Source organism: Takifugu rubripes, chromosome 3 (genome assembly GCF_901000725.2).
Source record: "Takifugu rubripes chromosome 3, fTakRub1.2, whole genome shotgun sequence".
Taxonomy (NCBI): domain Eukaryota; kingdom Metazoa; phylum Chordata; class Actinopteri; order Tetraodontiformes; family Tetraodontidae; genus Takifugu; species Takifugu rubripes.
The window spans coordinates 767,792-795,139 of record NC_042287.1 but is presented as its reverse complement, the minus strand read 5'-3'; the positions used below and the strand labels follow the sequence as shown (position 1 = coordinate 795,139).

At 51.2% G+C, this 27,348-nt stretch overlaps 3 protein-coding genes across 16 annotated transcripts in view; 1 reads left to right on the top strand and 2 right to left on the bottom strand.

The window, feature by feature from the left end:
* The window catches only part of LOC101062050 (nucleolar protein 4-like), a 45,832-nt gene extending 40,403 nt beyond the window's left edge, over window positions 1–5,429 (bottom strand). Inside the window, exons 1-3 of one of the 7 annotated variants that reach the window (XM_029834374.1) lie at window positions 4,021–4,152; window positions 2,880–2,970; window positions 1,925–2,702 (exon numbers count right to left, since the gene is read on the bottom strand). In XM_029834374.1, the coding sequence (XP_029690234.1) occupies window positions 1,925–2,092 (168 nt within the window). In that variant the 5' untranslated portion in view covers window positions 2,093–2,702; window positions 2,880–2,970; window positions 4,021–4,152. Of the gene's footprint in view, window positions 1–1,924; window positions 2,703–2,879; window positions 2,971–4,020 lie in introns of those variants that run through there. The other 6 variants (XM_029834372.1, XM_029834373.1, XM_029834375.1 and 3 more) reach the window with 6 other exon arrangements.
* Window positions 5,430–10,081: 4,652 nt separating this feature from the next.
* On the bottom strand, window positions 10,082–12,278 carry commd7 (COMM domain containing 7). The gene is made up of 9 exons (XM_003962910.3): window positions 12,118–12,278; window positions 11,830–11,883; window positions 11,638–11,740; window positions 11,377–11,433; window positions 11,268–11,305; window positions 11,111–11,201; window positions 10,583–10,632; window positions 10,452–10,500; window positions 10,082–10,312 (listed from the first exon to the last, which is right to left on the bottom strand). The coding sequence occupies exons 1-9, from the start codon at window positions 12,196–12,198 to the stop codon at window positions 10,236–10,238; spliced, it is 600 nt and encodes a 199-aa protein (XP_003962959.2). The 5' UTR covers window positions 12,199–12,278; the 3' UTR covers window positions 10,082–10,235.
* A 53-nt stretch (window positions 12,279–12,331) lies between these two features.
* On the top strand, window positions 12,332–27,116 carry LOC101066026 (DNA (cytosine-5)-methyltransferase 3B-like). Of its 8 annotated transcripts, none has more exons than XR_003887961.1 (23): window positions 12,332–12,951; window positions 15,933–16,041; window positions 17,729–17,891; window positions 17,967–18,049; window positions 18,119–18,256; window positions 18,342–18,497; window positions 18,914–19,072; window positions 19,147–19,254; window positions 21,253–21,394; window positions 21,490–21,612; window positions 21,716–21,760; window positions 21,834–21,913; window positions 22,006–22,118; window positions 22,198–22,381; window positions 22,482–22,566; window positions 22,644–22,789; window positions 22,884–22,974; window positions 23,068–23,216; window positions 23,303–23,388; window positions 23,472–23,541; window positions 23,614–23,732; window positions 23,802–25,123; window positions 25,521–27,116. XR_003887961.1 is itself a non-coding variant. In XM_011621097.2 (22 exons), coding segments are annotated over exons 1-22 (2,481 nt in total). In that variant the 5' UTR covers window positions 12,332–12,949; the 3' UTR covers window positions 23,944–27,116. The 8 variants fall into 8 exon arrangements, 3 of the variants coding, with proteins under 3 accessions (XP_011619399.2, XP_029690229.1, XP_029690228.1); XR_003887959.1 differs by having other exon boundaries at window positions 23,802–25,299; XR_003887958.1 differs by having other exon boundaries at window positions 23,802–25,455.
* Window positions 27,117–27,348: the final 232 nt, after the last annotated feature.

Genomic DNA, 27,348 nt, shown 5'->3' with positions numbered 1-27,348 from the left:
TGTCAGGAAGAGATATTTGTGTGTTTGTGGGATATTATGGGATGGAGACACAGCAGCATGCTTTTAGTTGGGATTAAAAAGGGCGAACAGCTACAGACAGCAGCCAGCAGGGGGAGACACAACAGCAGGGCCTCATTATTATTATCATTAGTGTCAATAACAACAACAATAATAATAATAACAATGGGAGGGGAGGGGAGGGGAGGGTGGGGGTGAGAGCCGATGGTAGGAATGGAAGTCTTGCTATCTAATTAAGTTCTTTTTAGCATCCTTGAGCAGTGAGTCACCATGGCAACATGTGTGAGTTCAGGGAAGGGAGCAGCGGGACGTGTTTTCCAGAGGGAAGAGGGGAACTTTCATGAGGGAACCTTCATGGGGGGAACCTTTATGAGGGGAACCTTCCTGAGGGGAACCTTCCTGAGGGGAACCTTCATAAGGGGAACCTTCATGAGGGGACCCTTCATGTTGCTGCAAGAGGCCGGGAGGTGCAACCACAGCGTCCCCACTCTGTGGAACTTACAATATAATAAGATATATGGCTGTTAGGGAGGGAGGGCCCCAGGCCCCCGGAAGGAGGGGGGAGGCAGAGGCCCACATGACCCCACGTGGCGTCCAGAAATGAGACCTGAAGAGCTCCAGTTTTTGATCTTTTCTATGTGAAAAGGATCCATTTGTGTCTCATGATTCAGCTGAGGACTGATCACTGCTGGTTTCTTCTCATTGTTCAGACTAAATACTGGCTCAGGTTCTGGGCTGGTCCTTTACAGAGTCTAGGGTGGACGGTAATGCCACAGCTAGGCTAACATTAGCTTCCTGCCAACACATGAGGTGAGCATGAATGGAGAACTGGTGGAGGAGCTAAATGTAAGCAGGAAGTAGCCTCCTCTGGGGACCAAACGTTCCCTAAAGCAGGAATTTGTTCCCTAAAACATCAGCAAACATCGATCCGATCTTGTGGATCGGGATCCAGAGCACACAGCGGAGACATCCGCACACAACAGGAAGTCACCAGTCACAGGAGGCAGACGCCAGCTACATTACCCAGCAGGCTTTCAAATCAAATCAAATCAATCTTTATTTATATAGCGTCTTATACAATCAAAATTGTTTCAAGGCGCTTTCCAGAATCCCAGGGCCTAACCCCAGACAAGCAACAGTGGCAAGGAAAAACTCCCCTTTAACAGGAAGAAACCTTGTGCAGGACCAGGCTCATGTAGGGGGACCCTCCTGCTGATGGCCGGCTGGGTAGAGAGAGGAGAGGAGAGGAGAGGAGAGGAGAGGAGAGGAGAGGAGAGGAGAGGGAGAGGGAGAGGGAGAGGGAGAGGAGAGGAAGAGGAGAAGGAGGGGGCTTTGCTGCTCATGCTGCAACCCATGATGTTTATGAATCTTATTGTTCTGCAGCAGTTTGTCCGCTGGTTCACCCCAGATGTGGCCTTCAAGTAACCTCTGACACACACACACACACACACACACACACACACACACACACACCCCCACACACACACACACACACACACACACACACACACACTCCTGGAGCTCTATAATGCCAGAATAAGAGCTTCTTTGAGGCAGCAGAGATCGGGGTGGCTGATTTGGGGGGGGTGGTCTCAGCGTCCCAGACTGGGACAGTCAGCTCGTGGACAGACTGGGACGTGCTGTGTCTGTTGCAGGCAGCAGAGGAGCCGTACAGAGGTTCCATTCATCCAACTGGTTACCAGTGTCATCCCAGTCTGGAGCTGGTGACAGAGGTGTTTCTACCATCTGCTCCCAGCAGGACTGGAGCCTCCATCCATCCCAGAATAAACAGTGACCAGTGTGAGCTGGGAGCTCCACGACTGTGAGGAGATCCACCGGGAGACGATACGAAAGCTGAGACCAGATTTGTTCTAATCAGAAACAAAATGCAGAACTGTGACCCAACCTTGCTCTGTAACCGCGGCAACAAACAGGAACAGCGGTCACATGTGCCTCGCGTTGCCGCCACCACGTCGTTAGATCCAGAATAAGCGCTGCACACTTCCGCCTTCAGCGCAGCCTCCGCGTGTTTCAGGAACTTTAAGAACTCGTTCACACATTCTGATGACCTCATTCATCCCATCAGGGTCGGCCAGAAAGGTCAAAGGTCATGACCTTTAGGAGGGACACTGATAACAAAGCAGATTTATCATGGAAATATGCTGCTTCTGTTGTTGTCTGTTGTTCTTTTATTCCCAGAGTAATGGCACCCTCTGTGTGTGTGTGTGTGTGTGTGTGTGTGTGTGTGTGTGTGTGTGTGTGGTGTGGGTCGAGTTTATCATTACAGCATTTAGACAAATGAGCTTCATCTGATGAAGATGAGAGTCAGTAAATATAACGAGGTAGCTTCTCCTCAAGCCCTCAGACTGTATTCTGCCCCCCCCACACACACACACACACATTCATGGAGTAAATGTTTCTAATTAACCATCACTGCCATTAAAGTCTTGATCTTAATCAGACTAATCATGAAGGGAAAACAGCAACAGTGTGTGTGTGTGTGTGTGTGTGTGTGTGTGTAATGGTACATGTACAACGTCCCGGGGGCTCGATGACGGTGAATTCTGATGGTGAATGTCAGATGTTGCTGGTGCATGTGTCCGCGTCCGACGCAAACAGGAAGTGACGTCGGAGATGGGACGTTGCCAACAGCCGCAGCGACAGACGGCCTGCGTTTGACACGTCTGTAGACGGGCACAGACAGGGAGAACAATCAGGGCCGCCTGACACACAGGTGACAGACAGGACACGCAGGTAACACGCTCAGACACTCTTTAACCGATCCATCGTGTGGCTTTAATACAACAGGCAGGACTGTGAAAACGAGGCTAGCACAGTGTAGCTTAGCATTAGCCGCACACCTCTGTTCTGGTGACAGCTCCCCCTGGTGGACGTGCTGCTCGAGGTCTCGCAGAAGCTGCAGGAAGTCCAGCTGAATTTTCACCTGGATGACTGAGGTGACAAACACGGAAAACTGGCTCTATATTCCCCACACTGTAACCATAGCAACCGGCTCCTCCAGAAGGAGGGGGGTTTACAACCACAGGTCTCTGAGGGCGCCATCAGCCCGTTGGACAGCTGCTGTGAGCAAAGCATGATGGGAAAAACTCCCCTGCATCATATTCAGAAACCGTCTGTGACGACCTCAGGCCCGAGAGAAGATGTGCTAAAATTACAGCTGTGGCTGCCCCCCCCCCCCAGCTGTCCTGACCTTCCACACATCAAGAGCAGAGTCCTGTCAATCACGGCCAGGGGGCGGGGCTAACCCCACCAATGCAGCTCCATTTCTGGATTGTCCTGATAGCCGCGCATAAGCTAACGTAGCCGACAGCAATGCTGAGACAAAAAGCGAAAGGTAAGATGGCACTAACCGTGTGAGGCTAAAACTGTGTGAGGCGATCCCCTAAAAGCTAAAACCCCCTGACAGAGTTTGAATATGAGGGCAGACATTGATGCAATACAAAAATCAATAAACTCTGTAAATATTCAGCCAATCTGGTCGCTTATGGTGGCTTCAGAAACCGCCACTGGAGGGCAGGGTTGTGACGGCAGCAACAGCTGGCACACAAGCTAACTGTGGCGCGAGCGGCTAACTCCAGCAACGCTTGCTAACGGTAGCAAAACTGTCACAGGCGGAGAAGATTCTGCTGTTGATCCTGGTAGAGAAACGTAACCAGCTGGTGGCTCTTTGTTGTGTGTTTTCAGATTTACTGCTACTGTTTTGGGCTTTTTGATGAGGACAGGCGTGTCCTGTCCTCTCCTCTCCTGTCCCGAGTCCTCAGAATTATTTTTTTAAGGGGTGAAAAGAATCAGTTATGAAGAACAAAAGACAAATTCTGATCCAAACTGATTAAATCTTCTGGACCTGAACATGTGTCCTGAGTCCAAGGTACCGGACTGGCTACTGACCTAGTCCAGCTTAAGGCTTTCAGATATCAAACATCAGCTCAGGGAAAGAGGAGAAAGTTCTATACACACGCACAGGAAGAAAGGGGCGCTGACCGTGTTTTTGATGGGCACGTACAGCACCGGTCGGTCCGATGATCCGGGCCTGGACTCCTGCGTCGCGCCGACCTGGAAGCCTTTGGACTTGACCCAGAACTTGAATTTGGCGTTGATGCTGACGCCCTTGTCGTGCACGAAGAGCCCGTTGCTGTTCTCCTCGTCCCCCTGCAGCAGAGCCTGCAGGATCTTGTTGTACTTGCGCCGGGTCACGGTCTTGGTTTTGCCGGAGTCCCCGTACGTGCGCAGGCACCAATCCTGGAACTGGCCGAACATCTCGGCTCCTGCCCCGCCGCCCCCGCTCCTGCAGCGGCCGGGACTCGGCGGCGGGTCGGGGGGCTGCTGCTGGCTGCTGGCGGCGCTGCTCCCTCCACCGCCTCTCCTCATCGTGCAATTTCAGACCCAATTAGTCCGGATCCCGTCTGGACCCTTTCCGATGCTCCCGATTAAGTTCTGGAGCGAAATGCAAGAATCTCGAATTGTTCTGAAAAGTCCAGCTTGGTTGATTTCCTTTCATTTAAGCCCGTCCGGTTCCGTGTGGCTCCTGCTGTTTCACACCGATGCAAACAGGAAAAAGAGAAAAGACCAAAATTTAACTCCGCGTCTGTGCGTGAGTGTGCACGCGCGCGTGTTAGGAGGAGGACTTCGCGAGGAACAATGGGACCCAGGAGACAGGGCACCGGACCGGAGCCCTCAGACACACCTGTTAGCAGCGCGGGTCGCTCGGCATGTCCCACGGGGCAGCGGCTCACCGCCTCCGCGGCTCCAGCCTCTTCCTCCCCCCCGCAGAAAGCAGAAATAAAAGAGGGACGTCTTCGTAAAAACGTGTCCGCGTGGCTCACGAAGCGTCCGGCTTCTGCCGCGGTCCTCCGCTCCCAGTCACCTGACTGTCTGTGTTCCGCCTGATGGGGAACCGCCGGACACCTGTTTGAATCGCTGAATGCTCGAAGCGTCGCCTTGTTGCTCTGACACCGGCACCGATGGTCGCGCACAGCCGGAGGACAGACAGACTACAGACAGACCTCATGCGACACCGTAACCCGGGACACGCGCTGCAGCGCGAGCGCCGAAAGCAGGAAGTGTCCAGGGAGAACCAGGAGGAGCCGCGAGCGCCTGTCCGATGGTCCCATCACAGGAAGGATACACCCCGAATCTGTCATCTGATCAGCAATCAATCCGACCCATCAACAGGCTGCTGGATCGATACCAACCAGAGTCCGAGGATGAGGAGAAAAGAGGAATCCCTAGAAAAGAGACTTTAATGAAGTCCAAAAATAAAATACACGTCTGACACCCCTGTCCCAGTATAACCAGTCACCACTGTCCCAGTATAACCACTCTCCTCTGTCCCAGTAAAACCTGACACATCTGTCCTAGTATAACATGTCACCACTGTCCCAGTATAACCAGTTATCTAGTCCATCTGTCCCAGTATAGCAGTCACTTCTGTTTGTGTGTGTGGGGGGGGGCGCACACACAACCAGGCTGCTGCAGACAGAAACAGTCAGGAAGTGAAGAACAACAACAGCCTGTAAAGAGGAAGAGCAGCAAGGGTGACGGTTCACATCCAGTTCTCCTTCTTCCTCCTGTGCTGGTTTCACATCCCACCAGTGTGTGAGCATTGGGACTGGGAGCTCAGACTGGGAGCCAGCCTGAGTTCCCAGTCTGAGTTCCCAGTCAGCTCATCCATGGTTGGAACCAGCCACAGGGGGCAGCATTTCACCTACAGGGGTGTAAACGCCTGTGGAATTTAATTCCTGAGCTAACACCTGAGCCCCCTGTCTCATCCTGCAGGTTTTCATCTCCAGGTGTTGAGAAGACACAGGCGCCCCCCCCCCACACACACACACACAAATAACAGGAAGTGGAACATGTGTGTTCCCACCAGTGGCGGTGGGTGATGTTTCAGGACATAGACGGGTGTTCATGAGACACGTTGTCCTGGTTACACAGATGCAGCAGCATTTTTGTGGTGGACGCAGTGGAAACAGTTTCAACGCTGCTCAGGAGTGACTCAACGTTTGTCTCGCTGTGGGGACATCAGGACAGACAGACGCCCGTCCGTGCTTCAGGGGACTAAAGACCTCCCGCCATGGTGACATGTGGTTTACACTGGATGAGTCACTAGCAGGGCCCTATGTAGCGGGTACCTTGCTAAAGGGTACCTGGGCAGTGCTCTGATGTTGTCTGTCGGCACTGGGGCTCGAACCAAGAACCCTCCTGCACCCCATCAGGCTGTAGTTAATACACTCCCACAGGCTGTAGTTAATACACTCCCACAGGCTGTAGTTAATACACTCCCACAGAGTGTAGTTAATGCACTCCCACAGAGTGTAGTTAATACACTCCCACAGAGTGTAGTTAATGCACTCCCACAGAGTGTAGTTAATGCACTCCCACAGGCTGTTGTCTCTACACTCCCACAGGCTGTAGTTAATACACTCCCACAGAGTGTAGTTAATACACTCCCACAGAGTGTAGTTAATGCACTCCCACAGAGTGTAGTTAATACACTCCCACAGAGTGTAGTTAATGCACTCCCACAGAGTGTAGTTAATGCACTCCCACAGGCTGTTGTCTCTACACTCCCACAGGCTGTAGTTAATACACTCCCACAGAGTGTAGTTAATACACTCCCACAGGCTGTTGTCACTACACTCCCACAGGCTGTAGTTAATACACTCCCACAGGCTGTAGTTAATACACTCCCACAGGCTGTTGTCACTACACTCCCACAGGCTGTAGTTAATACACTCCCACAGAGTGTAGTTAATGCACTCCCACAGAGTGTAGTTAATACACTCCCACAGAGTGTAGTTAATGCACTCCCACAGAGTGTAGTTAATGCACTCCCACAGGCTGTTGTCACTACACTCCCACAGGCTGTAGTTAATACACTCCCACAGAGTGTAGTTAATACACTCCCACAGGCTGTTGTCACTACACTCCCACAGGCTGTAGTTAATACACTCCCACAGGCTGTAGTTAATACACTCCCACAGGCTGTAGTTAATACACTCCCACAGAGTGTAGTTAATGCACTCCCACAGAGTGTAGTTAATACACTCCCACAGAGTGTAGTTAATGCACTCCCACAGAGTGTAGTTAATGCACTCCCACAGGCTGTTGTCACTACACTCCCACAGGCTGTAGTTAATACACTCCCACAGGCTGTAGTTAATACACTCCCACAGGCTGTAGTTAATACACTCCCACAGAGTGTAGTTAATGCACTCCCACAGAGTGTAGTTAATGCACTCCCACAGGCTGTAGATAAAACACTCACACAGGCTGTAGATAAAACACTCCCACAGGCTGTTGTCACGACACTCCCACAGACTGTGGTTAATACACTCCCACAGGCTGTAGTTAATACTGTACACTCCTGCAGGTTGTTGATAGTTCTGTCTAGTTTGATTCCCCAGTATTTTCTAAACCTGCCAACCAGGAAAACTGGAAAACGTCCACCCAGTGCAGGAGGACTTGGACTGATATAACTGAATCATGGTTATTGATAGTCTGAAAGGCTGAAAGATCCCCACTGACTGTGACCTTCTAATCACCATGGTAACTCAGGGAAAGACCAAAGAAACATCATCATCATCATCATCACCATCACCATTATCACCATTATCACCATTACCACCACCATCATCACCATCACCACCATCATTACCATCACCACCACCATCACTATCATCACCACCATCACCATCACCACCACCACTATTACCACCACCACCATCACCACCATCACCATCACCACCATCATCATCACCACCATCATCACCACCACCATCATCATCATCATCACCACCATCATCTCCTGTCAGAGGGGGCGTATCGATCTATCAAGCTCAAAATCCACCTCTGTTTCCTCTGGCACTCTTGTCTGGTTCAAGTGGTTCTGGTTCTGGATGTTGTTTGTCTTCTCTGAAGGTTCCTGCTGTAACTATTGAGAAAACAGAACCAGACCCAGAGGCCTGAAACAGCCTCCATTCAGGAAGTGAAACTTCTTCTGTTCAACACACCCCACTGTTTTATCTTTGAACCTGTTGAATTAAAGTTGTTGTCTTTCTTGACAGTCTGTGGTTCCAAAGCAAGTGTTGCTCTGCCCCGACCTGTTCACCACAGTCACTGAGGTCAGGACCTCCTGGGGTTAAATGGACTTCGGTCTCTCCCGTCCTGGACAGTTATGTTTCTGGCTTGTCTTCTTCTTCTCCTCCTCCTATAAAACCATCTTCCTCTTTGTCTTCCTCTTTGACTTCACGGATGTTGAGATGTTGAAATCGTGACACATCAGCACAATCGCTGTCCTCAGTGACCTGTGTCAGTCTACAAACCTGCAATGTCCACCGGCTCCACAGGCCTTCAGCAAGGACAGAACAAGGAGGTGAAGCCAGGTCTTTCCTACATGCTCCTGGCCCCCTGCTGTCCCCTCCTGTCACCTCCTGGACCCTCCCATCTTCTCCTGTCCCCTCCCCTCCCCTCCTGTCCCTTCCCCTCCCCTCCTGTCACTTCTCTTATGTCTTCTGACCTATAGCAGTTCCTGGGGGACATTGTTGCTAAGGTTCCTGTGGACAGATCTCCTCTGCAGCAGAGTCGTCTCACCCCAAAATCATCACTGCCGTCCTGCTGCATGTGAGGAAATATTAGTCCAAAAAGTTGCTTAAGCTTTTTGCATTAAGCGTGTGTGTGTGTGTGTGTGTGTGTGTGTGTGTGTGTGTGTCTTGAGGGGCTGTTGTGTACTTCTGACTGTAAACCGAACTTCAGGGGTTCGGGTTGTGTTTAGGGTCAGTCGGAAATCTGACAGCTGAACGAGGTGTGATAAAAAACACGAGGCTCATTGAGAAGACCGAAATCTCCAGTCGTGTGTGCAAGTGTCCTGCAGGGGGCGCCATTCTCGCATGCTTTAGTGTCGGGAAGATTTAAATTAGGAGACATTTGTTACAAATTTGCTTTACTTACCGTCCATATTAGTTTTATTTGAGTTTCTAACAAGTACAGCTATATACTGTATATGTTCTTAATCACATGGGTCATGTTGTCATGATGATAATGTCCTCACACGTGTGAACACAATAATGATAAACAACTTTAAACCAACTAACGAACATGGAACAGATCAGACAACAGCGACTTCTAGCGGAATAAACTACACATTATTATTAGTAGTAGTAGTAGTATTGAGGCTCTGATTTATCCAGTTGTGTTTTTTACTGTTTTAATTTACCATTTCCTGCACACGTTGACGGGCGCGCGCACACACACACACACCAAGGTTCTGTGTGTGGAAGGTCTCACCAGCGTGGTGGGTGGGCTGTTGAGTTTGATTATTAATGAGCTGCTAATCCTTCACACACACATCAGCAGCACCAGGTGAGTGTACGTGTGTGTGTGCACGTCCTTGGGGCAGGCCCACCATGGCTGCATGGTCACACAATGGGATGGGTATGGTTGCCAGGGTTACCCCAGGCAGAGCAACTGGTAGCTAAGTAACAGGAGGGGATCAGAGGAGGTACCTCTGAAGGGGGCTTCTGTGTGTGGTGGGTTGGGGGAGGGGAGCAGGTGAGGGGAGCAAGATGAGGATGGAGCCAGTTGTGTCACTGTCCTGATCCCCTGTGGAGGTCATAGGTCAAGGCCTGTCCCCCTCCTCCAGGGACGGTTTGTCTGTTGAACATGTCCTGGAGGAAAATGAGTGGGAACCTCTGCTGCTGGTCTGGTTTTGGTGGGGTTTCTGTTCAGCTTCCAGATGGACCTCTTCCTGAAGTGAGTCAGGCTGAGATGAGTGTTCCTCTCAGGTCTTCTCCCTCATTCTGGAACAAATTCACCTGACCTCAGACTGGTTTCCTGGTGTTATTCCTCCCCGGGCAGCAGGGGGCGACCTGTAGCCAAGGTGTTCAAGGTAAAACATGATCATTTGAGATAAAATGATGGACCTGGAAGGCCATGGGGGACCAGGAAGATATTTGTAGACATGGGTCAGACTGGACCAATAGATCCTACAGACACCGCTGGTGAAGCGCAACAACCAGGACCGAAGAACACACAGACGAGGACACACTCTTCACTGATCCCACTTTATTACCTACAAATGATGGCAGATAATTCATGTGTTTTTATGTTGCGCTTCAGGCGATCGAAGCATAATTCAGCACCACTAACAATGATGTGTCACACACACACACACACACACGCACATACACACACGCTCCTCAGCTGAAACACTCCATGCTTACTTTGGCTCTCTCCATTTCATGGAGGAAGCTGTAAAACTGTGGGAGCGTCAGCTCTGGAAAACAGAACAGGAAAAAATAAAACATCAGCAACAACGGGAAACTACAGTCGATTCACCTGCTGCACTGATTGAGACTGTCGTCATGACGATACAGCAGCTTTGGCTGTACATGTGTGTGCGTGTGTGTGCTCACCCATGTAGATGTTCTCAGTGGAATTCCCCTTTCTGACAACTAACTTCAACTGTAGGACAAAACCTGTTTTACTAACAATCAATAAACAAGTGTGTGTGTGTGTGTCTGTGAGAGTGTGAGTGTGTGTGTACCTGCAGGAAGATGTTGCCAACCTTCTGAACTTCACTGGTCCCCACAGTCACTGCACAGATGATAAATCATGTCAGGAGAACATTCGGAACATTTTCATCGTGACAGCTGATTGTCTGAAGCTGTGTGTGTGTGTGTGATACATGAAGGTTGCAGGAAGGTGTTTGCTCCTCACAGTCGTTGAAACATAAAAGTCTTAACAGACGTGAACTATCTGAGCTGTGAGCTGCAGCAGACAGAACACAGTCAGCATGCAGACACACTCCCCGTTCACGCCATTTAGCACGGAGCTCCGCTAGTTTAGCATAATGCTAATGGTGGTCCAGCCTAGCAGATTAGCACGTGAATGAGCCGAGACTCTAAAGAAGTCATTAGCTCACACTCAGAAACAACGAGGGCCATCAGCAGCGCAGGTGGGCGCGGCTGAGGACAGAAGCTATGCTAATGTTAGCTTCTGTGGTCATGAATATGGGCAGCCATGCGGAGTGGCCTCGGGACCGAGCTGACGTCTGGCTCCAGCTGTGTCTCACCTCCAAACTTCCACTCCATGTCAACCAGCTGGTTCACCATCAGAGTCTGCCTGACAGCCAGTCGGCTCAGCGCCGCGTAGTGCTCCACCCACTGTGGAAGATAAAGAAATAAACAAGCCAGGAAAGTGCTAAAAACACACACACACTGGAGAGGTACCTGCTGTGAGAAGTGAGCTGCTTTGTCTTCATTTAATCCTGCAGAAACAGCAGACAAAGCCTTGAAATGTGGCTGCAGCTTCTCGTCTCCAGCAACATTTGACTCTTACCTAGTTTGCTCAGGTCCTCCTTCATCTGCTCGCCGCTCACGTTCCTCCTCAGGGCTCCTGACCACACAGGTGAAGACACAGGTGAAAAACTGCGCCATCACTTTCTCTTGTTTCCCACGTGATCCACATTCAGCTGGAGGAGGCAAAGTCCATCAGCTTAGCTTAGCACAACGATGGTATGTGTGAGGGCCTCAGTGTGCGTGCACGGTTCCAGTCATGACATCAAAATAAACGCACGTTTATATGTGTGTGTGTGTTTACCCTGTGGCACCAGGAGAACGCTCTTCATTAGGTTCCTCAATGGACCGGTACCCATTCCATGCTGCCCTGCAAACTCCCCGAGCTGCTGCACAAACCTTTCTGTCTACACACACACACACACACACTCAACACCCGGTTTATCCAAATTTCCAGTCACCTTGATACTGCGTGCACGGGCACGTGCAGACTCACTTCTTCGGGCTCCAGCAAGAACTCAAACAGAATTTGAATGAGACGAACAAACTGCTGCAGAAAGGAGGGACACATCAAAGCAGGTTAAAGGGCACATCAAAGGTTTAGACCATAAAACTCATTTTAATGTCGATTTGACTTCTCATTTGTTAGCCCCGCCCACAACACATAGGGTGAGTCGGTAATAACGTAGTTACAGACGGTCGTGCCCGCAGCGGCGGTCTGAACGGCTATAAAAGTCCGTTAAAGGCTGTTAACGGGGCTAAAATCTGCTCCCAAGCTTCGTACCTGCTCGCTGAGCTTGTTGAGGGTGTGAAAGTCGCTGCTGACGCAGTCTGGAAGGGCATCTTTGCTGAAGTGAAGCTGCATTTTGGCAGATTTTCCCTCCTCAGCTCGTCGCGATCCAAACACTTCCGGGCTCCTCACCGCGCATGCGCCACGGGTGACGTCATCACTTGCGATAAAGCGAAACATCGATCAGCTTCTGATCGAATTAAAAGCGGTCGGAGTGACACCTTGAAGAAGAGTCGAGTTACTGATTCTTTCCGTTCTATGAGGTCACCAAACGGAACCTTTTCATTTAGGAATCTTTGCCTTTGAGCCCACATGTTGCTTAACTTCTGTTGGGTTCTGGCCCCGATCCACAGTTAATAAAGTAAAACACTGATTATGTTCTTATCAGAACGCGCAGTGATTTATTGTGATGACGCTTTGATATCTTGGCGCTAAAGTTGCATCTGCAGCGAGTCTTCAACGATAAAGATCTCAACAACAGTAAAGACCACCGCGGGGGACAATTCTGGTTTGTGTTCGGTTTGGATTGGGGGGGTGGGAGTTACCTGAAGACTACCTGGGACTACCTTTGATCTGTGACCAGCCAATGCGCGCTCCTGTGAGCGTGTGAGGGGTTGAGTCAGAGAAGGGGGTAAAGAGATGTGCAGCGGCATGCTCAGTCAGTGTGAACAGCTCCTGACATAGCTTCACTCCTCCACCCTTATCCGGATCCTGATCTGATCCTGCGCCAAGTTCACGACCTCCTCCAGCGCATTCCTCCGCCGGCTGCCTCCCCGGACCACAGCGCCAGCTTCCTGCCGCGAACCAGCGCGAGATCTGCAAAATTATGTAAGTCCTTCACGCTTTTGCAGGATTCAGTCTGCGGGTTCGAGAGCACAGGCGACTTTGCGCCCAGCCTGGCGCGCGTTCAGCGCCCTTTCTGAGGCGCTTTTCGTGTTTCCGTGGTGCAGAAGGTGGCTGCTGCTCAGTGGCCCATGTGCGCCCAGAGTTCCCCGAACAACACTGGGACGGGATCAGCGTGTTGTTTACGACGATCCCTGGAGTTATGACGGCGTTATTAACAGCCCCTCGTGCCGTCATGACCTCAGACTCTCACCGTGGTTGTGAGTTTTAATCCTCGTTGTTCTTGACTGATTGTAATCGGACAAAGAAGTGATTCGGTTTTACCAGAAGAGCCAAGGCGCTTATCTGCACTGGGAACACTGGGATTCTGTTTCCTGGTTTTACGCACTGGACTTTCCCTCTTTTTAAACTTCATGGCCGCGACAGACAGATAGACAGACAGACAGACAGACAGTCGACCTGGTGAAATACACCTCAAAGTTCAGTTTAGAGAAGCCATGTGCCAGAAGAGTGCGAGGGGGAGGGGCTAGATGGGGTGACGTCACTCAGGTGGCGACACGGGTTTGTCCCCCATCAGGGGCTCAAGAACAGAACCACCTCTTGTAGGCCTACTGAGTTTAGAGAGATCAACATGACAAAGCTCTCATTTACACTTTATTCTTGTTTATTTATACATCTTTCATGCACAAGACAACTAAATACTCTCAGAGATACTTCCACAGAGTGACTTTAATGCATGTTCTGGTCTGGTCCTCTCTGGTCTGGTCTCTGCTCTGCTCTGGTCTGCTCCCCTCTGGTCTGGTCTCTGCTCTGGTCCCCTCTGGTCTGACCCCCTGTAGTCTGGTCTCTGCTCTGGACCCCTCTGCTCTAGTCCTCTCTGCTCTGGACCCCTCTGGTCTGGTTCTCTCTGGTCTGGGCCCTTCTGGCCTGGTCCCCTCTGCTCTGGTCCTCTCTGCTCTGGTTCCCTCTGCTCTGGTCCTCTCAGGTCTGGGCCCTTCTGGCCTGATCCCCTCTGCTCTGGTCCTCTCAGGTCTGGGCCCTTCTGGCCTGGTCCTCTCTGGTCTGGTCCTCAGTGGTGGTGATCAATGTGACGTTACTTTAAGTCCTGCTTCATAATTTATTTTCCATGTTTCTTTCATTATTGTTGGTTTATTATATTGATTATATTGTTACCCCTTTTCTGAGCTGCACCTTTGATTCGAACCATTGCGTCATTATGCCTTCAGAGGAAAACTACGCTACCCACAATCCCACAGTCCTGAGACTGAAGGTTTGGACTCCATCAGTAAGCTCAGCACTTTGGTATCAGCTTGTTTCTGTGGACCAGTTCTGGTACTGATGCTGAAACTGACCTGGTTTATTTCTGGTATTGATCCATATTTTCTGGCATTGATCCATATTTTCTGGTATTGATCCATATTTTTGACGCTCACTGCTGATTGGACACGTTTGGACAAGAGAGGCCCGAACAAAGAGTGAAAGGCTCCATCTGAGCTGGAAGGGGCCAAGAAGGACATGACAGACGAGGAATGCAGCCCCCAGGGGGAGACCCTGAGGAGCCCCCTCCACACACACACACACACACACACACACACACACACACACACACACACACGTCCACACTCTTTGGTGAGTTAACAATCCCCTCTTGCAATGCGGTCCCTAATCTCTCTCCACCAGACACAACTTTGATGTCTTGCCCCCCCTCCGGTCCTCCTGTCCCCTTCCCGTGGGCCCCTCGCTCTCCGACATCCGTCCTTCCTCCTCTAAATCAGTCTGGCTTCCACTTGTGTTTGGCTCCGCCGGTGTGGGTGGTTCATAAATCCATCACCTGCAGCCACAGCACAGCTTTTTTGGCCGTTTGTGCGACAGTGTCTCCGGCGTTCTGCCGCCCTCGGGTGTGTTCTGCGGTGGAGAGTGTTTGGTGTCTGGTGAAGGTGTCGGCTGTATGGCACCACGTCACGAAACCCACAGTTTGTGTGCTGGACGGGTCTCTGCCACTGGGACACTTCCTGGAGGGGCTTTTTAACGAGACTGTAGAGCTCAACGAGGCAGGCTTGGACCTGAATCCCCCATCTAGGTATAGACCTTGATCCATCAATCATAATTAAGATGTCACGGTGATGCTATCAGTCAGATTCATCTGTGGTTTATTTGCTTTTGGGCAAAGGACAATACACTACAGGACAAGAGACTGTGTAGAAGTTGGAGTAAAGCCTCCAGCAGCATGAGACACCACAGTGGAGGGAGACGGGTGAACCTGCTCCTCATCAGAAGTCAAAGCGATGTACTGATGCCCCGTACACCTGCGGCCCCTCCACCGTGTGTGTGTGTGTGGGGGGGGGGGGGGGGGGGGGGGGGGGGGGCGGTATGAGACCGGTTGCTGGTCAGTGGCTGAATAATGGTGGTGGTGGAAAGGGATTGTTGGGGCACCTTGTTTGTGTTTGAAGCCCGACTTTGGTTTTGGGTCATCTAATATGAGGAAAACCCAAAGTGACAGTCTGAGGTCTGCAGCTCAGTCTGTCCAGGCATATTGAGGAAGCTTCTGACCTCTCACCTCGCTGAAATTCAAGCCGAATACATAAACACACACACACAGATGAACACGTGCACAAAGCATGCCTGCATGTGTTCATCTTTTTATTGAGCTAAGTTTCTCAGAGGAATGTACAGGTACAAACACATTCTCCCTCTCTGTCTCTCACTCACACGTGCGTGCGCGCACACATACACACACGTGCAGTGTATCTGTTTACCTGTGTTTTGTATGGGCATGTTAGGTGTTATGCTTCCTCCTGGAGAACTGATGAGGGAAACGTCATCCTTAATCTCTCTTTTTTTAACTGTTGACATGAACTAGTTATGGGTTAATTACAGGTTAATTACAGGCTACTTACAGGCTAACAGGCGCTGCACCAGACTGGACTTGTGTGTGTGTCTGAATGTGTCCTGCATTTTGTTTGCAGGTTTGAGAAGCAGTCAGGAGAAACACTGGAGCAGCCGACCGCAACGGCTATGCCCTCTAACATGTACTCCAGCACCATCATGGAGGGCACCAACAACATGTCTGCAGCTGTGAGTCTCACACACACACACACACAGCCCTCTGCATAGCAGATGAAAGGATGCAGGAAAGGAGGGAGGGAGGAAGGAAGGAGGCAACAAAAGTACACTAGTGTCTTTATGTTGCTACACATTTCCTGCATAACCCACCACGTGGTTTTCACACTCTGACACACACACACACACACAGTATTAATGGGGCTCCTGTTGTCCGTTATCACTTCTTCCTCTTTCTCTCTTCTCTTTTTTGTCCATCCGCCATCAGACCTGCAGAGAAAAAACGTCGACCTCAGAAGTTTCGGTTTTAAACATTTCTGTGAGGCCGTTTTCTGGGGACATTTGAGGTTTAGATATAGAGAAAGTTGTTCAGGTCAGACGCTGATGCCTCAGAGCAGAGGGGACCTGACAGGAAGGTCAGTCACAGAGCAGAGTGTTGGTCAGTGTGTGTTGGTCAGTGTGGAATACACACATCTGAAGAACTCCATTGGCATCACACACACACACACACCTACCTGCCGGCTGATCAGGCAGTTCTCAGATAGATGAAGCTGTGAAGGAGTTTGCTGCACATTTAGATGTTTGTGTTCTAAGCAGCAGGACCAGAGTCTGATGTAGAGCACAGTGTCATCAGCATAGAGGGATGACATTGACCCCCAGGGTCAGGTGTGTGGCAGGGTCAGGTGTGTGTGGCAGGGTCAGGTGTGTGGCAGGGTCAGGTGTGTCTGGCAGGTTCAGGTGTGTGTGGCAGGGTCAGGTGTGTGGCAGGGTCAGGTGTGTCTGGCAGGTTCAGGTGTCTGGCAGATTCAGGTGTGTGGCAGGTTCAGGTGTGTGGCAGGTTCAGGTGTGTATGGCAGCTTCAGGTGTGTGTGGCAGCTTCAGGTGTGTGTGGCAGGTTCAGATTTGTGTGGCAGGTTCAGGTGTGTGGCAGGTTCAGCTGTGTGGCAGGTTCAGGTGTGCGGGAGGGTCAGGTGTGTGGCAGGTTCAGGTGTGCGGGAGGGTCAGGTGTGTGTGGCAGGTTCAGGTGTCTGGCAGATTCAGGTGTGTGTGACAGGGTCAGGTGTGTGGCAGGTTCAGGTGTGTATGGCAGCTTCAGTTATGTGGCAGCTTCAGGTGTGTGTGGCAGGTTCAGATGTGTGTGGCAGGTTCAGCTGTGTGGCAGGTTCAGGTGTGCGGGATGGTCAGGTGTCTGGCAGGTTCAGGTGTGTGTGGCAGGGTCAGGTGTGTCTGGCAGGTTTAGGTGTGTGGCAGCGTCAGGTGTGTGTGGCAGGTTCAGGTGTGTGTGACAGGGTCAGGTGTGTCTGGCAGGGTCAGGTGTGTGGCAGGTTCAGGTTTGTGGCAGGGTCAGTTATGTGGCAGCTTCAGGTGTGTGTGGCAGCTTCAGGTGTGTGTGGCAGCTTCAGATGTGTGGCAGGTTCAGGTGTGTGGCAGGGTCAGATGTGTGGCAGCTTCAGGTGTGTGGCAGGTTCAGCTGTGTGGCAGGTTCAGGTGTGTGGGAGGGTCAGGTGTGTGGCAGGGTCAGATGTGTGGCAGCTTCAGGTGTGTGTGGCAGGGTCAGGTGTGTGGCAGCTTCAGGTTCATGTGTGTGTGGCAGGTTCAGCTGTGTGGCAGGTTCATGTTTAGACACATTAACATTGCTGAAACACGGGTTTGCTGAATTTAGTCCCGGATTGCGTCATCTTGACTTTCTCTTTCATTTTAGGCACCTGTGAATGGAGACACGCCCCCAGTGGAGAGCCTATCAGAGAATGACAGAGGCGTGGAGCTGACCAATGAGAAGAGCCCGCTGACGGCAGCAGAACCGCCTTTCCCCTTCAGCCCCAAACAGAATGGAGATGCTGCCTCACCCCAGGGTGACCTGACAGGTTGCACCCTCTCATCAGACACTCGAAACCATCAGTCACCGGTCTAACCTGCTGTCCTCCTCTGTGTCCCCTCAGATGTCAACCAGTCCTTGAAGGGGAGCAGGAAGAGGAGCAGGAAACGGTCTGAGGAGGAGACTCCCTGGGATGCGTACAGCGAGGTAGGAGCTTAGAAACAACCCTGATCTTACCTTTGGTCTGAAGGCCTCTGAAGGGTTTTTTGTGTTTAGGAGAAGGCCTCAGGAGCCTCCCAGCTGGGCTTGAGACAGATGCCTCAGCCCAGAACCATCTTCCAGGCAGGTCTGACTCCAAACACCAATGCCAAAGCTCGACGCCACAGTCGCAAGCTGGAAGGCGCCGCCCTGCTGGTAAAACGAACTGTTGTGTATTTTCGCATTTCAATTCAAACTTCTAATTTTAATCAAACCAGCACTCTTATGATCCTAAATCAAGTGGTCTGTGTGTCAGGATGGTGGTCCTCGAGGCTCTCCGGTCTTGTCTGGTGGGGCCCCTGAGGCCCCCCGTCTGGAGCTGATAGAGCAGGACTCAAAGGACTCGGCCCAGAGCAGCAGCACCTCCTCCAGCCTGGAGGTCCAGCCTGAGTACAATGTAAGATATGATGATCCTTCTAGAAGCAAAGGCCCATTTAGACTGTGGGGTCCTGAGAGAGGTTCTGATGGGATGTTGGGGAAAATGAGTAGAAACAGGAAGTGAGGTTTGGCAGCGATACACAGAGGAGGGAACACAGCATCACACAGCCTCCCCCACCTGGCCCAGTGTTAGTGCAGGTGCCCCCCCCCACACACACACACACGTCTGTCTGCTGCGTGTTTGCTCTGTCTCAATAGCATCATTCACAGTACACTGACCAGCAGCTGTTGTCTGTGTGTGTGTGTGTGTGTGTGTGTGCGTGAGTTGACTGGTGTGTGTTAGTGTGGGCGGCTAACAGCAGCTAGCCCCACGTGTCAGCCTGCAGAGGAGATAGGCTTCCTCTCCTCTTTCTAACCTGTGTTTCTCTTATTCAGGACAATAAAGGTTTCGGTATCGGGGAGCTGGTGTGGGGGAAGATCAAGGGGTTCTCCTGGTGGCCCGGCATTGTGGTGACCTGGCGCGCCACCGGCAAGCGGCAGGCCAGTAACGGCATGCGCTGGCTTCAGTGGTTTGGAGACGGCAAGTTCTCCGAGGTGGGGAACCTCTTGAGGAAAACAGGTGGAGTCCAATGCTAAATGGTATTGGAGCTAACAGGGTTCTTTCTCAGGTTTCTGCAGACAAGCTGGACTCCATCACCGCCTTTCCCAAGTTCTTCAGCCAGACCTCCTACACCAAACTGGTCTCCTACCGCAGGGCCATCTTCCAGGCCCTGGAGGCAAGTCTCAGATCAATGTGTGTGTGGTGGAGGCAGGTGTACAGAACAGTGTGTGTCAGCACCCCTGCCGTGCTCACACACACAGAGCCAGACGGGGGAGCTGCTCATGCACGGTGATGCACGTTTACATCTAAATATATTCTAAAACCAATAACACAACAAGTCCTGCTGCTTTAGTTCCACCTTAACTCCATGTTGGTCCTGGCTCTCAGGCTGCTGTCCTCACCCTAGTCTTCCTCTTCCCCCTCCTCCTCCTCCCCTCTGCGCCCTCTTCCCCTCCCTCCCTCCCTCCCTCCCCTCCACCTCCTCCTCCCCTCCTCCATCTCCATCTCCCCCTCTTCCTCCTTCTCCCCTCCTCCATCTTCCCCTCTCCCTCCTCCTCTCCTCCTCCCCTCCTCCCACCTTCCTCTTCCCCCCTCCTTGTCCTCCCTCCCTTCCTCCCCTCCTCCTCCCCTCCTCCATCTCCCCCTCTTCCTCCTCCTCTTCCCCTCCAGCTCCTTCCCTTCTTCCTCTTCTCCTCATCGTCCTCCCTCCCTTCCTTCTCCTCCTCCCCTCCTCCATCTCCCCCTCTTCCTCCTCCTCCTCTTCTCCTCCATCTCCTCCTCTTCCTACTCCTCCTCCCCTCCTCCATCTCCCCCTCTTCCTCCTCCTCCCCTCCTCCCCCATCCTCTTCCCCCTCCTCGTCCTCCCTCCCTTCCTCCCCCTCCCCCTCCTCCTCCAGCTCTCCCTCTTCCTCCTCCACCTCCTCTTTTCTTCCATCTCCTCCCCTTCCCCCCTCTTCCTCTCCCCTCATCGTCCTCCCTCCCTTCCTCCCCTCCTCCTCCCCCTCCTCCTCCTCCTCTTCCCCTTCTTCCTCTTCTCCTCATCGTCCTCCCTCCCTTCCTTCTCCTCCTCCCCTCCTCCATCTCCCCCTCTTCCTCCTCCTCCTCTTCTCCTCCATCTCCTCCTCTTCCTACTCCTCCTCTTCTCCTCCAGCTCCCTCCCTTCCTCTCCTCCTCCCCTCCTCCATCTCCCCCTCCTCCTCCTCTTCCTTCTCCTCCTCCTCTTCCCTTACCTAAAGGGTTCTCTGTCCCTCCCTGAGCAGCAGCTGTTGAAGCGTAGAAATGATTGTAGTAATATATGTGAGCAGCAGGGGACCCAGACAGCGTCTGCGTCTTGTGAGAGTAGAAGAAGAGGCCCTCTATGCTATGCTATTATGTGGAACTGATTTTTTCGTGTTTATGAAAACCTTGAGCTCCTCATCAGGTGGAGGCAAAGTCTATAGAAATACTGAAGTAATACAAAGTATCACCTCCACCTGACCGTAATCGAACGCCTGAAGTGCAGGTCAACATGATAGCCGCTGCCCTGCGTCCCTGACCAAGACACCCAGATGATGAGATGGGACATCGACTTTCTCCTGCATGTTTACGCCTTAATCAGAGTTAAAGTACACAACACGTGTTCGTGATCCATGACCTCCACGCTGGCGCCTGACCCCGGAACACCTGTAACTGAAGAGATGTATATCGCTGCCTAGTGGTGAGGAGGATGCATATTCCCCTCGGTTAAAGGATTCTATGTTGCACATCAACTGGGACGATGACAAAAAACTTTAGTTCCGTTATGGCTGAGAATGCCTGAAGAAGGAGTGAGAATCATATGAAAATGGCCCACAGAGAAGAGCGTTTGGGAAATTCATCCGCGTGCTTCCTCCACATGTCTACCCGCTACTGCCACCTGCTGGCCCGGTGTGTGTATTAGAGGGTCTTGGTGGCCCCTGCGCATGGTGCTAGTTTATTGTACGGTCTTACAGCCACTTCTGAAGATGCTGCTCAGTAAACATGTCCTCTGGCCTGTTATCTTCGTCTCCATTATTCAGCTTTCTCCAGAGGTTCCTGCTGCTCTCTAGGTGTTACTGCAGCTTCCTTCGGGGTCGGTGGCAGCAGGAACAGCTTAGAGAACCTGAAGTTCAGCCATGCTACGTTAGCCCGACTGAGCTCTTCCTGTCCTCCACAGATTGCCAGTATCCGGGCAGAAAAGTCCTTTTCTCCCTGCAGCTCAGACAATCCAGAGGACCAGATCAAACCCATGCTGGACTGGGCCAATGGTGGGTTCCTGCCCAAAGGAGAGGAAGGACTCAGACCTACACACACAGCTGGTGAGGCACCCTTTTATGTGTTTTTTTTTTTGCCCTGCTCAGATCAGAAATGAGAGGTAAACGCTGCTGGTGTCTGTTTCTGTGTGGGCCTGCAGACAGCAACCCTCTGGAACACCAGGTCTTTGACGTGCCCCTCCCAGAGTATTTCCCCAGTGCCAAGAGGCCCCGAGTGAGCCTCTGCAAGACCAAGTCTGCCCCCGAGGAGTCCTACAGCAGAGGTATCGGTGCAGAGGAGAGCCCACTGTAACAACAGCAGCTTCAGCTGTTGTGTCATTCTCTGGGTGCACCGCTGAACCCAATTGTGTTGTTTCCCCCTCTCAGAACAAATGGTGAATGAAGTTTTGAAGAATAAACAAAGTATAGAAGGTGAGGACCCACCTGCTGGGACGTGACGGCTGTCTGCGGCTGGTTTATTCATCTGCATCTGGGTTTCTTGCAGAATTCTGTCTGTCTTGTGGGAAGATGAGAGCAGCCACCTTCCATCCTTTGTTTGAAGGAGGCCTGTGCCAAACATGCAAGGTTGGAGCTCCTTCGCTGCCGATTGTCCATCATGTGGATGAAAAACACACCTGAGCTGAAGGATCTTGTGATGTTCTCTTGTGTCCCATCAGGACGTGTATCTGGAGATATCCTACATGTATGATGATGATGGTTACCAGTCCTACTGCACCATATGCTGCGGCGGAAGGGAGGTTCTGCTTTGTGGCAACGCTAACTGCTGCAGGTGTGACACCAGCACACAGAGGTGCCGTCTGATGCTCTTCCTCCATCTGTCCCGTCACACCTCGCTCCTCCTCTTCCAGGTGTTTCTGTGTGGACTGTCTGGATATCCTGGTGGATCCCGGAACGTCTAACAACGCTCGCTACCTGGACCCGTGGAGATGCTACATGTGCCAGCCGCTGCTGCAGTACGGCGTCCTCAAACGGCGGCACGACTGGAATCTGAAGTTGCAGGAGTTCTTTGCCAACGACAACGGACAGGAGTTTGTAAGTGGCTTCGTGCTTCTGAACCTGTGCAGGCAGCAGTTTCACACAGACAGTTACGGGCTGGCTTTATTTGTCTTTCCCTCTTTTCTTCCTGGACCAGGAGAAACCAAAGAGCTACCCTGCGGTGCCTGCAGAGCAGAGGAGACCCATCAGAGTCCTCTCCCTGTTTGATGGAATCGCTACCGGTAAGGCGCGCGCGCGTGTGTGTGTGTGTGTGATGTCGTGCAGCGGATCCTCACACCAGCAGTCTACATGATTCCAGGATACCTGGTTCTCAGGGACCTGGGCTTTAAGGTGGATCTGTACGTGGCATCAGAGGTGTGTGAGGACTCCATATCAGTGGGTGTGGTCAGACATGAAGGAAAGATCAAGTACGTCCACGACGTTCGAGACATCACAAAGAAAAACGTAAGAGGGACTTTATTTGCATTTTGATGTGCTGTAACCATGTGAAGGAGGCTAAAACCCAGGTGTAATGCTTGGCGGTGCTGTTGCTCCTCAGATCTTGGAGTGGGGTCCGTTTGACCTGGTGATAGGAGGGAGTCCCTGCAACGACCTGTCCATCGTCAACCCGGCCAGGAAAGGCCTCTATGGTAGGATGCTAGCTCACAGGTTGTGGTTGAGGTCTGCCTTTGGAGATGTTGCTCCACACTAGTTTCTGAGGCTCTGATGTGGTTTTGCGGCAGAAGGTACAGGGAGGCTGTTCTTTGAGTTCTACCGCCTGCTGAGCGAGGCCAAGCCCAAAGAGGGGGAGGACCGGCCGTTCTTCTGGATGTTTGAGAATGTGGTGGCCATGGGCGTCAACGACAAACGGGACATCTCCAGATTCCTGGAGGTGAGCTGAGGGCAGCAGAAGGTTCGATGTGAGGCTCCATCGCCTTCAACCCCCGGTCACGATGTATGTCTTGCCTGTTTTTCCAGTGCAACCCTGTGATGATCGACGCCATCGAAGTCTCTGCCGCCCACCGAGCTCGATACTTCTGGGGAAACCTGCCGGGCATGAACAGGTGCCGACTCCCCCCGTCTCTCCCTTAGCTGCTTCCTTTTGTGAGAGTTGTGACCCTGATGTGGCTGCTTCTGTCTGCCTCAGGCCCCTCTGCGCCTCTGGGATGGACAAGCTGGAGCTGCAGGACTGCCTGGAGCATGGCCGAGTCGCAAAGGTCAGCTTTCACACGCGCTTGTTGTCCTGATCACATGATCAACTGCTGACGGCTGTGTTGGTGCGATTGTAGTTTGGGAAGGTCCGGACCATCACCACACGCTCCAACTCCATCAAACAAGGGAAGGACCAACATTTCCCCGTCCTGATGAACGGGAAGGAGGACATACTGTGGTGCACCGAGCTGGAGCGGTGAGGTCACGCACGCACACACACACGCACACACACAGCTGTTGTGAACTGTTGTGATTCTCCTCACAGGATCTTCGGCTTCCCTGTTCACTACACCGACGTGTCCAACATGGGTCGCGGCGCTCGGCAGAAGCTCCTGGGCCGTTCCTGGAGCGTCCCTGTCATCCGGCACCTGTTTGCACCACTGAAGGACTACTTTGCCTGTGAATAACAAGCAGAGCCACCTTCATCCAGCCAACGCTCAGCAGCTCTTCTCAGGTGTCCCTCCTGTCCTCTCCTTATGCGGGCAGGAGGCTTCACCACAACACAGGCGGGACTTTGTGACAGCAGCTATCAGCTTGTGTCTGAAGCAGCCAGAACGCACACTCACACCAGCATGACATCGCAGAGCCCAGCAGGGGGTCCTGCTTCTCTCACCCCACCCGTCTTTCATTTTAACTGTTTCCCTTTAAGATGCAGCTGAAAGTTCCACTTCCAGAACAAAGACCAACCAGAATCCAGACTCTTTAAACTGGTTTCAAAACTAGCCGCTTCCTCCTTTCCAGTAGCCTAAAAACACCATGTTTGAGCTGTTGACCAGGTAACTCAGTTGGTTTAATTGCTGCTGATTTCAAGCCAGATGAGAAGCTCTGAGTGAGGGAACAGCGATCAAGCTAACCTAGAAATGGAGCTTTGTAGTGCTTCATAGTTGGTTTTTGTTGTTAGCAGATCTTTTTAGAGGAGGCAAATATGCCCAGTAGTTTCAGACTTTTTTCCATAGAGAGTAAATCTCTCCGATATCAAGTACTTGAAGCTCACGCAAAAACAGAAACAGTTGGAGTCAAAGCTGAAAGTAGAATAGTTTCAGTTGAGTTTAAAGGCTGAAGCACAGCAAATGAAACACTGGTGAATATTTTCCTTAGCACTCGTTCTTTTCTGTGATCCGGTGCTACAAATGCTATCAAAGAGTCAATAAAAACGCACCAGTCGGCAGACTGGTACGTTTGGACGGAAATGTCTCTGTCCCCAAAGCTTGTTGTGAGCAGGAAATCTGTCCGTACTAAACTGAAGAGAAGCAGGCTGACAAACCCGTGTCACGGTGTTCTTTACACACTCTAACTCGTTGGTGAGAAGCTTCTTTCAAGGCTCAAACTCAGAGGAATACAGCAGAGCTTTAGACTTCCTCCACACTGGCCACGTTTCCTTCCTACACCCTTGTGAAACTGTTGACAACAGGCGCTTGACTTCCTGGAAACAACTGTGGACGATGACTTTGACTGAACCCGTGTGTGCTGCTAAAGATGTGTGTGGTGACGTCACCACACACCTTTAGCAGGTTGTTGCCTTGGTGACTTCACCACACACCTTTAGCAGGTTGTTGCCTTGGTGACGTCACCACACATCTTTACCAGGTTGTTGCCTTGGTGACGTCACCAGGTTGTTGCCTTGATGACGTCACCACACATCTTTACCAGGTTGTTTCCTTGGTGACGTCACCACACATCTTTACCAGGTGTTGCCTTGGTGACGTCACCACACATCTTTACCAGGTTGTTGCCTCGGTGACATCACCACACATCTTTACCAGGTTGTTGCCTTGGTGACGTCACCACACACATCTTTACCAGGTTGTTGCCTCGGTGACATCACCACACATCTTTACCAGGTTGTTGCCTTGATGGCGTCACCACACACATCTTTGCCGGGTTGTTGCCTCGGTGACGTCAACACACATCTTTACCAGGTTGTTGCCTTGGTGGAGTCACCACACACATCTTTACCAGGTTGTTGCCTCGGTGACGTCACCAGGTTGTTGCCTTGGTGACGTCACCACACACATCTTTACCAGGTTGTTGCCTCGGTGACATCAACACACATCTTTACCAGGTTGTTGCCTTGGTGGCGTCACCACACACATCTTTACCAGGTTGTTGCCTCATTGACATCACCACACCACATCTTTACCAGGTTGTTGCCTTGGTGATGTCACCACACACATCTTTACCAGGTTGTTGCCTCGGTGACGTCAACACACATCTTTACCAGGTTGTTGCCTTGATGGCGTCACCACACACATCTTTACTGGGTTGTTGCCTCGGTGACGTCAACACACATCTTTACCAGGTTGTTGCCTTGGTGGCGTCACCACACACATCTTTACCAGGTTGTTGCCTCGGTGACGTCACCAGGTTGTTGCCTTGGTGACGTCACCACACACATCTTTACCAGGTTGTTGCCTCGGTGACATCAACACACATCTTTACCAGGTTGTTGCCTTGGTGGCGTCACCACACACATCTTTACCAGGTTGTTGCCTCATTGACATCACCACACCACATCTTTACCAGGTTGTTGCCTTGGTGATGTCACCACACACATCTTTACCAGGTTGTTGCCTCGGTGACGTCAACACACATCTTTACCAGGTTGTTGCCTTGATGGCGTCACCACACACATCTTTACTGGGTTGTTGCCTCGGTGACGTCAACACACATCTTTACCAGGTTGTTGCCTTGGTGGCGTCACCACACACATCTTTACCAGGTTGTTGCCTCGGTGACATCAACACACATCTTTACCAGGTTGTTGCCTTGGTGGCATCACCACACACATCTTTACCAGGTTGTTGCCTCGGTGACCTCACCAGGTTGTTGCCTTGGTGACGTCACCACACATCTTTACCAGGTAGTTTAACAGACTGAAAATTTTATAAAAACTCTTGTTGAAAATATCTGATTTGACCTGCACTCACCAAATTTGTGACGGCATTACCTCAGAGGACGACGTTCCCATTTGCGTGATCTTACACATGTATGTTGTTGTGTTCAGCTCCCGTGTGTCCAAAACATGGAGCAGAGATGTTTTTACACCACAGGTTGGGTACTGTACTGACAGAAACTGATTCTTTAGGGAACCTTGTTTGTGTGCAAATGGCTCCAAATTCATGGTGCTCAACACACTCTGAACGTGTTTGTAACCTTTACTTTTAAAACGTCTGATTTTGCAGAAGAACCAAAAAGTATTTGTTTACATGTTTCATTAATATTTGCAAATTTGACCGTGTTGGTCTGTTCTTTTAGCATTTAGCTGCTCTCTTTCTATAATAACAACAGATTGCCTTTAGTTTTCAGCGCATATAACCACAAGCTTTTTAGGTATTGTGTATTACTGAGATGTAAAGTGTGTATTTGTAGGGCCGATAGTGACGTTAATGGGCCTTTATGTGTTTTTTTAGTCTTTGTACCTTTGTCAGCTTTATCTTCTGTATGAAAAACATCCTGGTTTTTTTCTCTATCACAAAAACGATAAAGATTATTTGAAAATCATTCCTATTTTTGTACTTAATTTGTCCTGACAGTGGAAAAAACACTTTGTAGAGTTTTTACTTAATAAAAGATTCAAGGTTAAATCTTTGCATTATTTGCTCAGATAACAAGTGGGTTTTGTATCATGGGGAGGGTTCACAAGGGCTGAAGGCAGATCCCCCCTTGGATGAGTCCCCAGTTCATCACAGGGCCCTAAATGAGCATTTGTGGGTTTGATACCTTGCTCAAGGGTACCTTGGCCGTGCTCTGAAGGTGTTCTGGCACCCTTCCATGTTTTGTCTGTACAGGGGCTCAAACCGTCAACCCTCCTC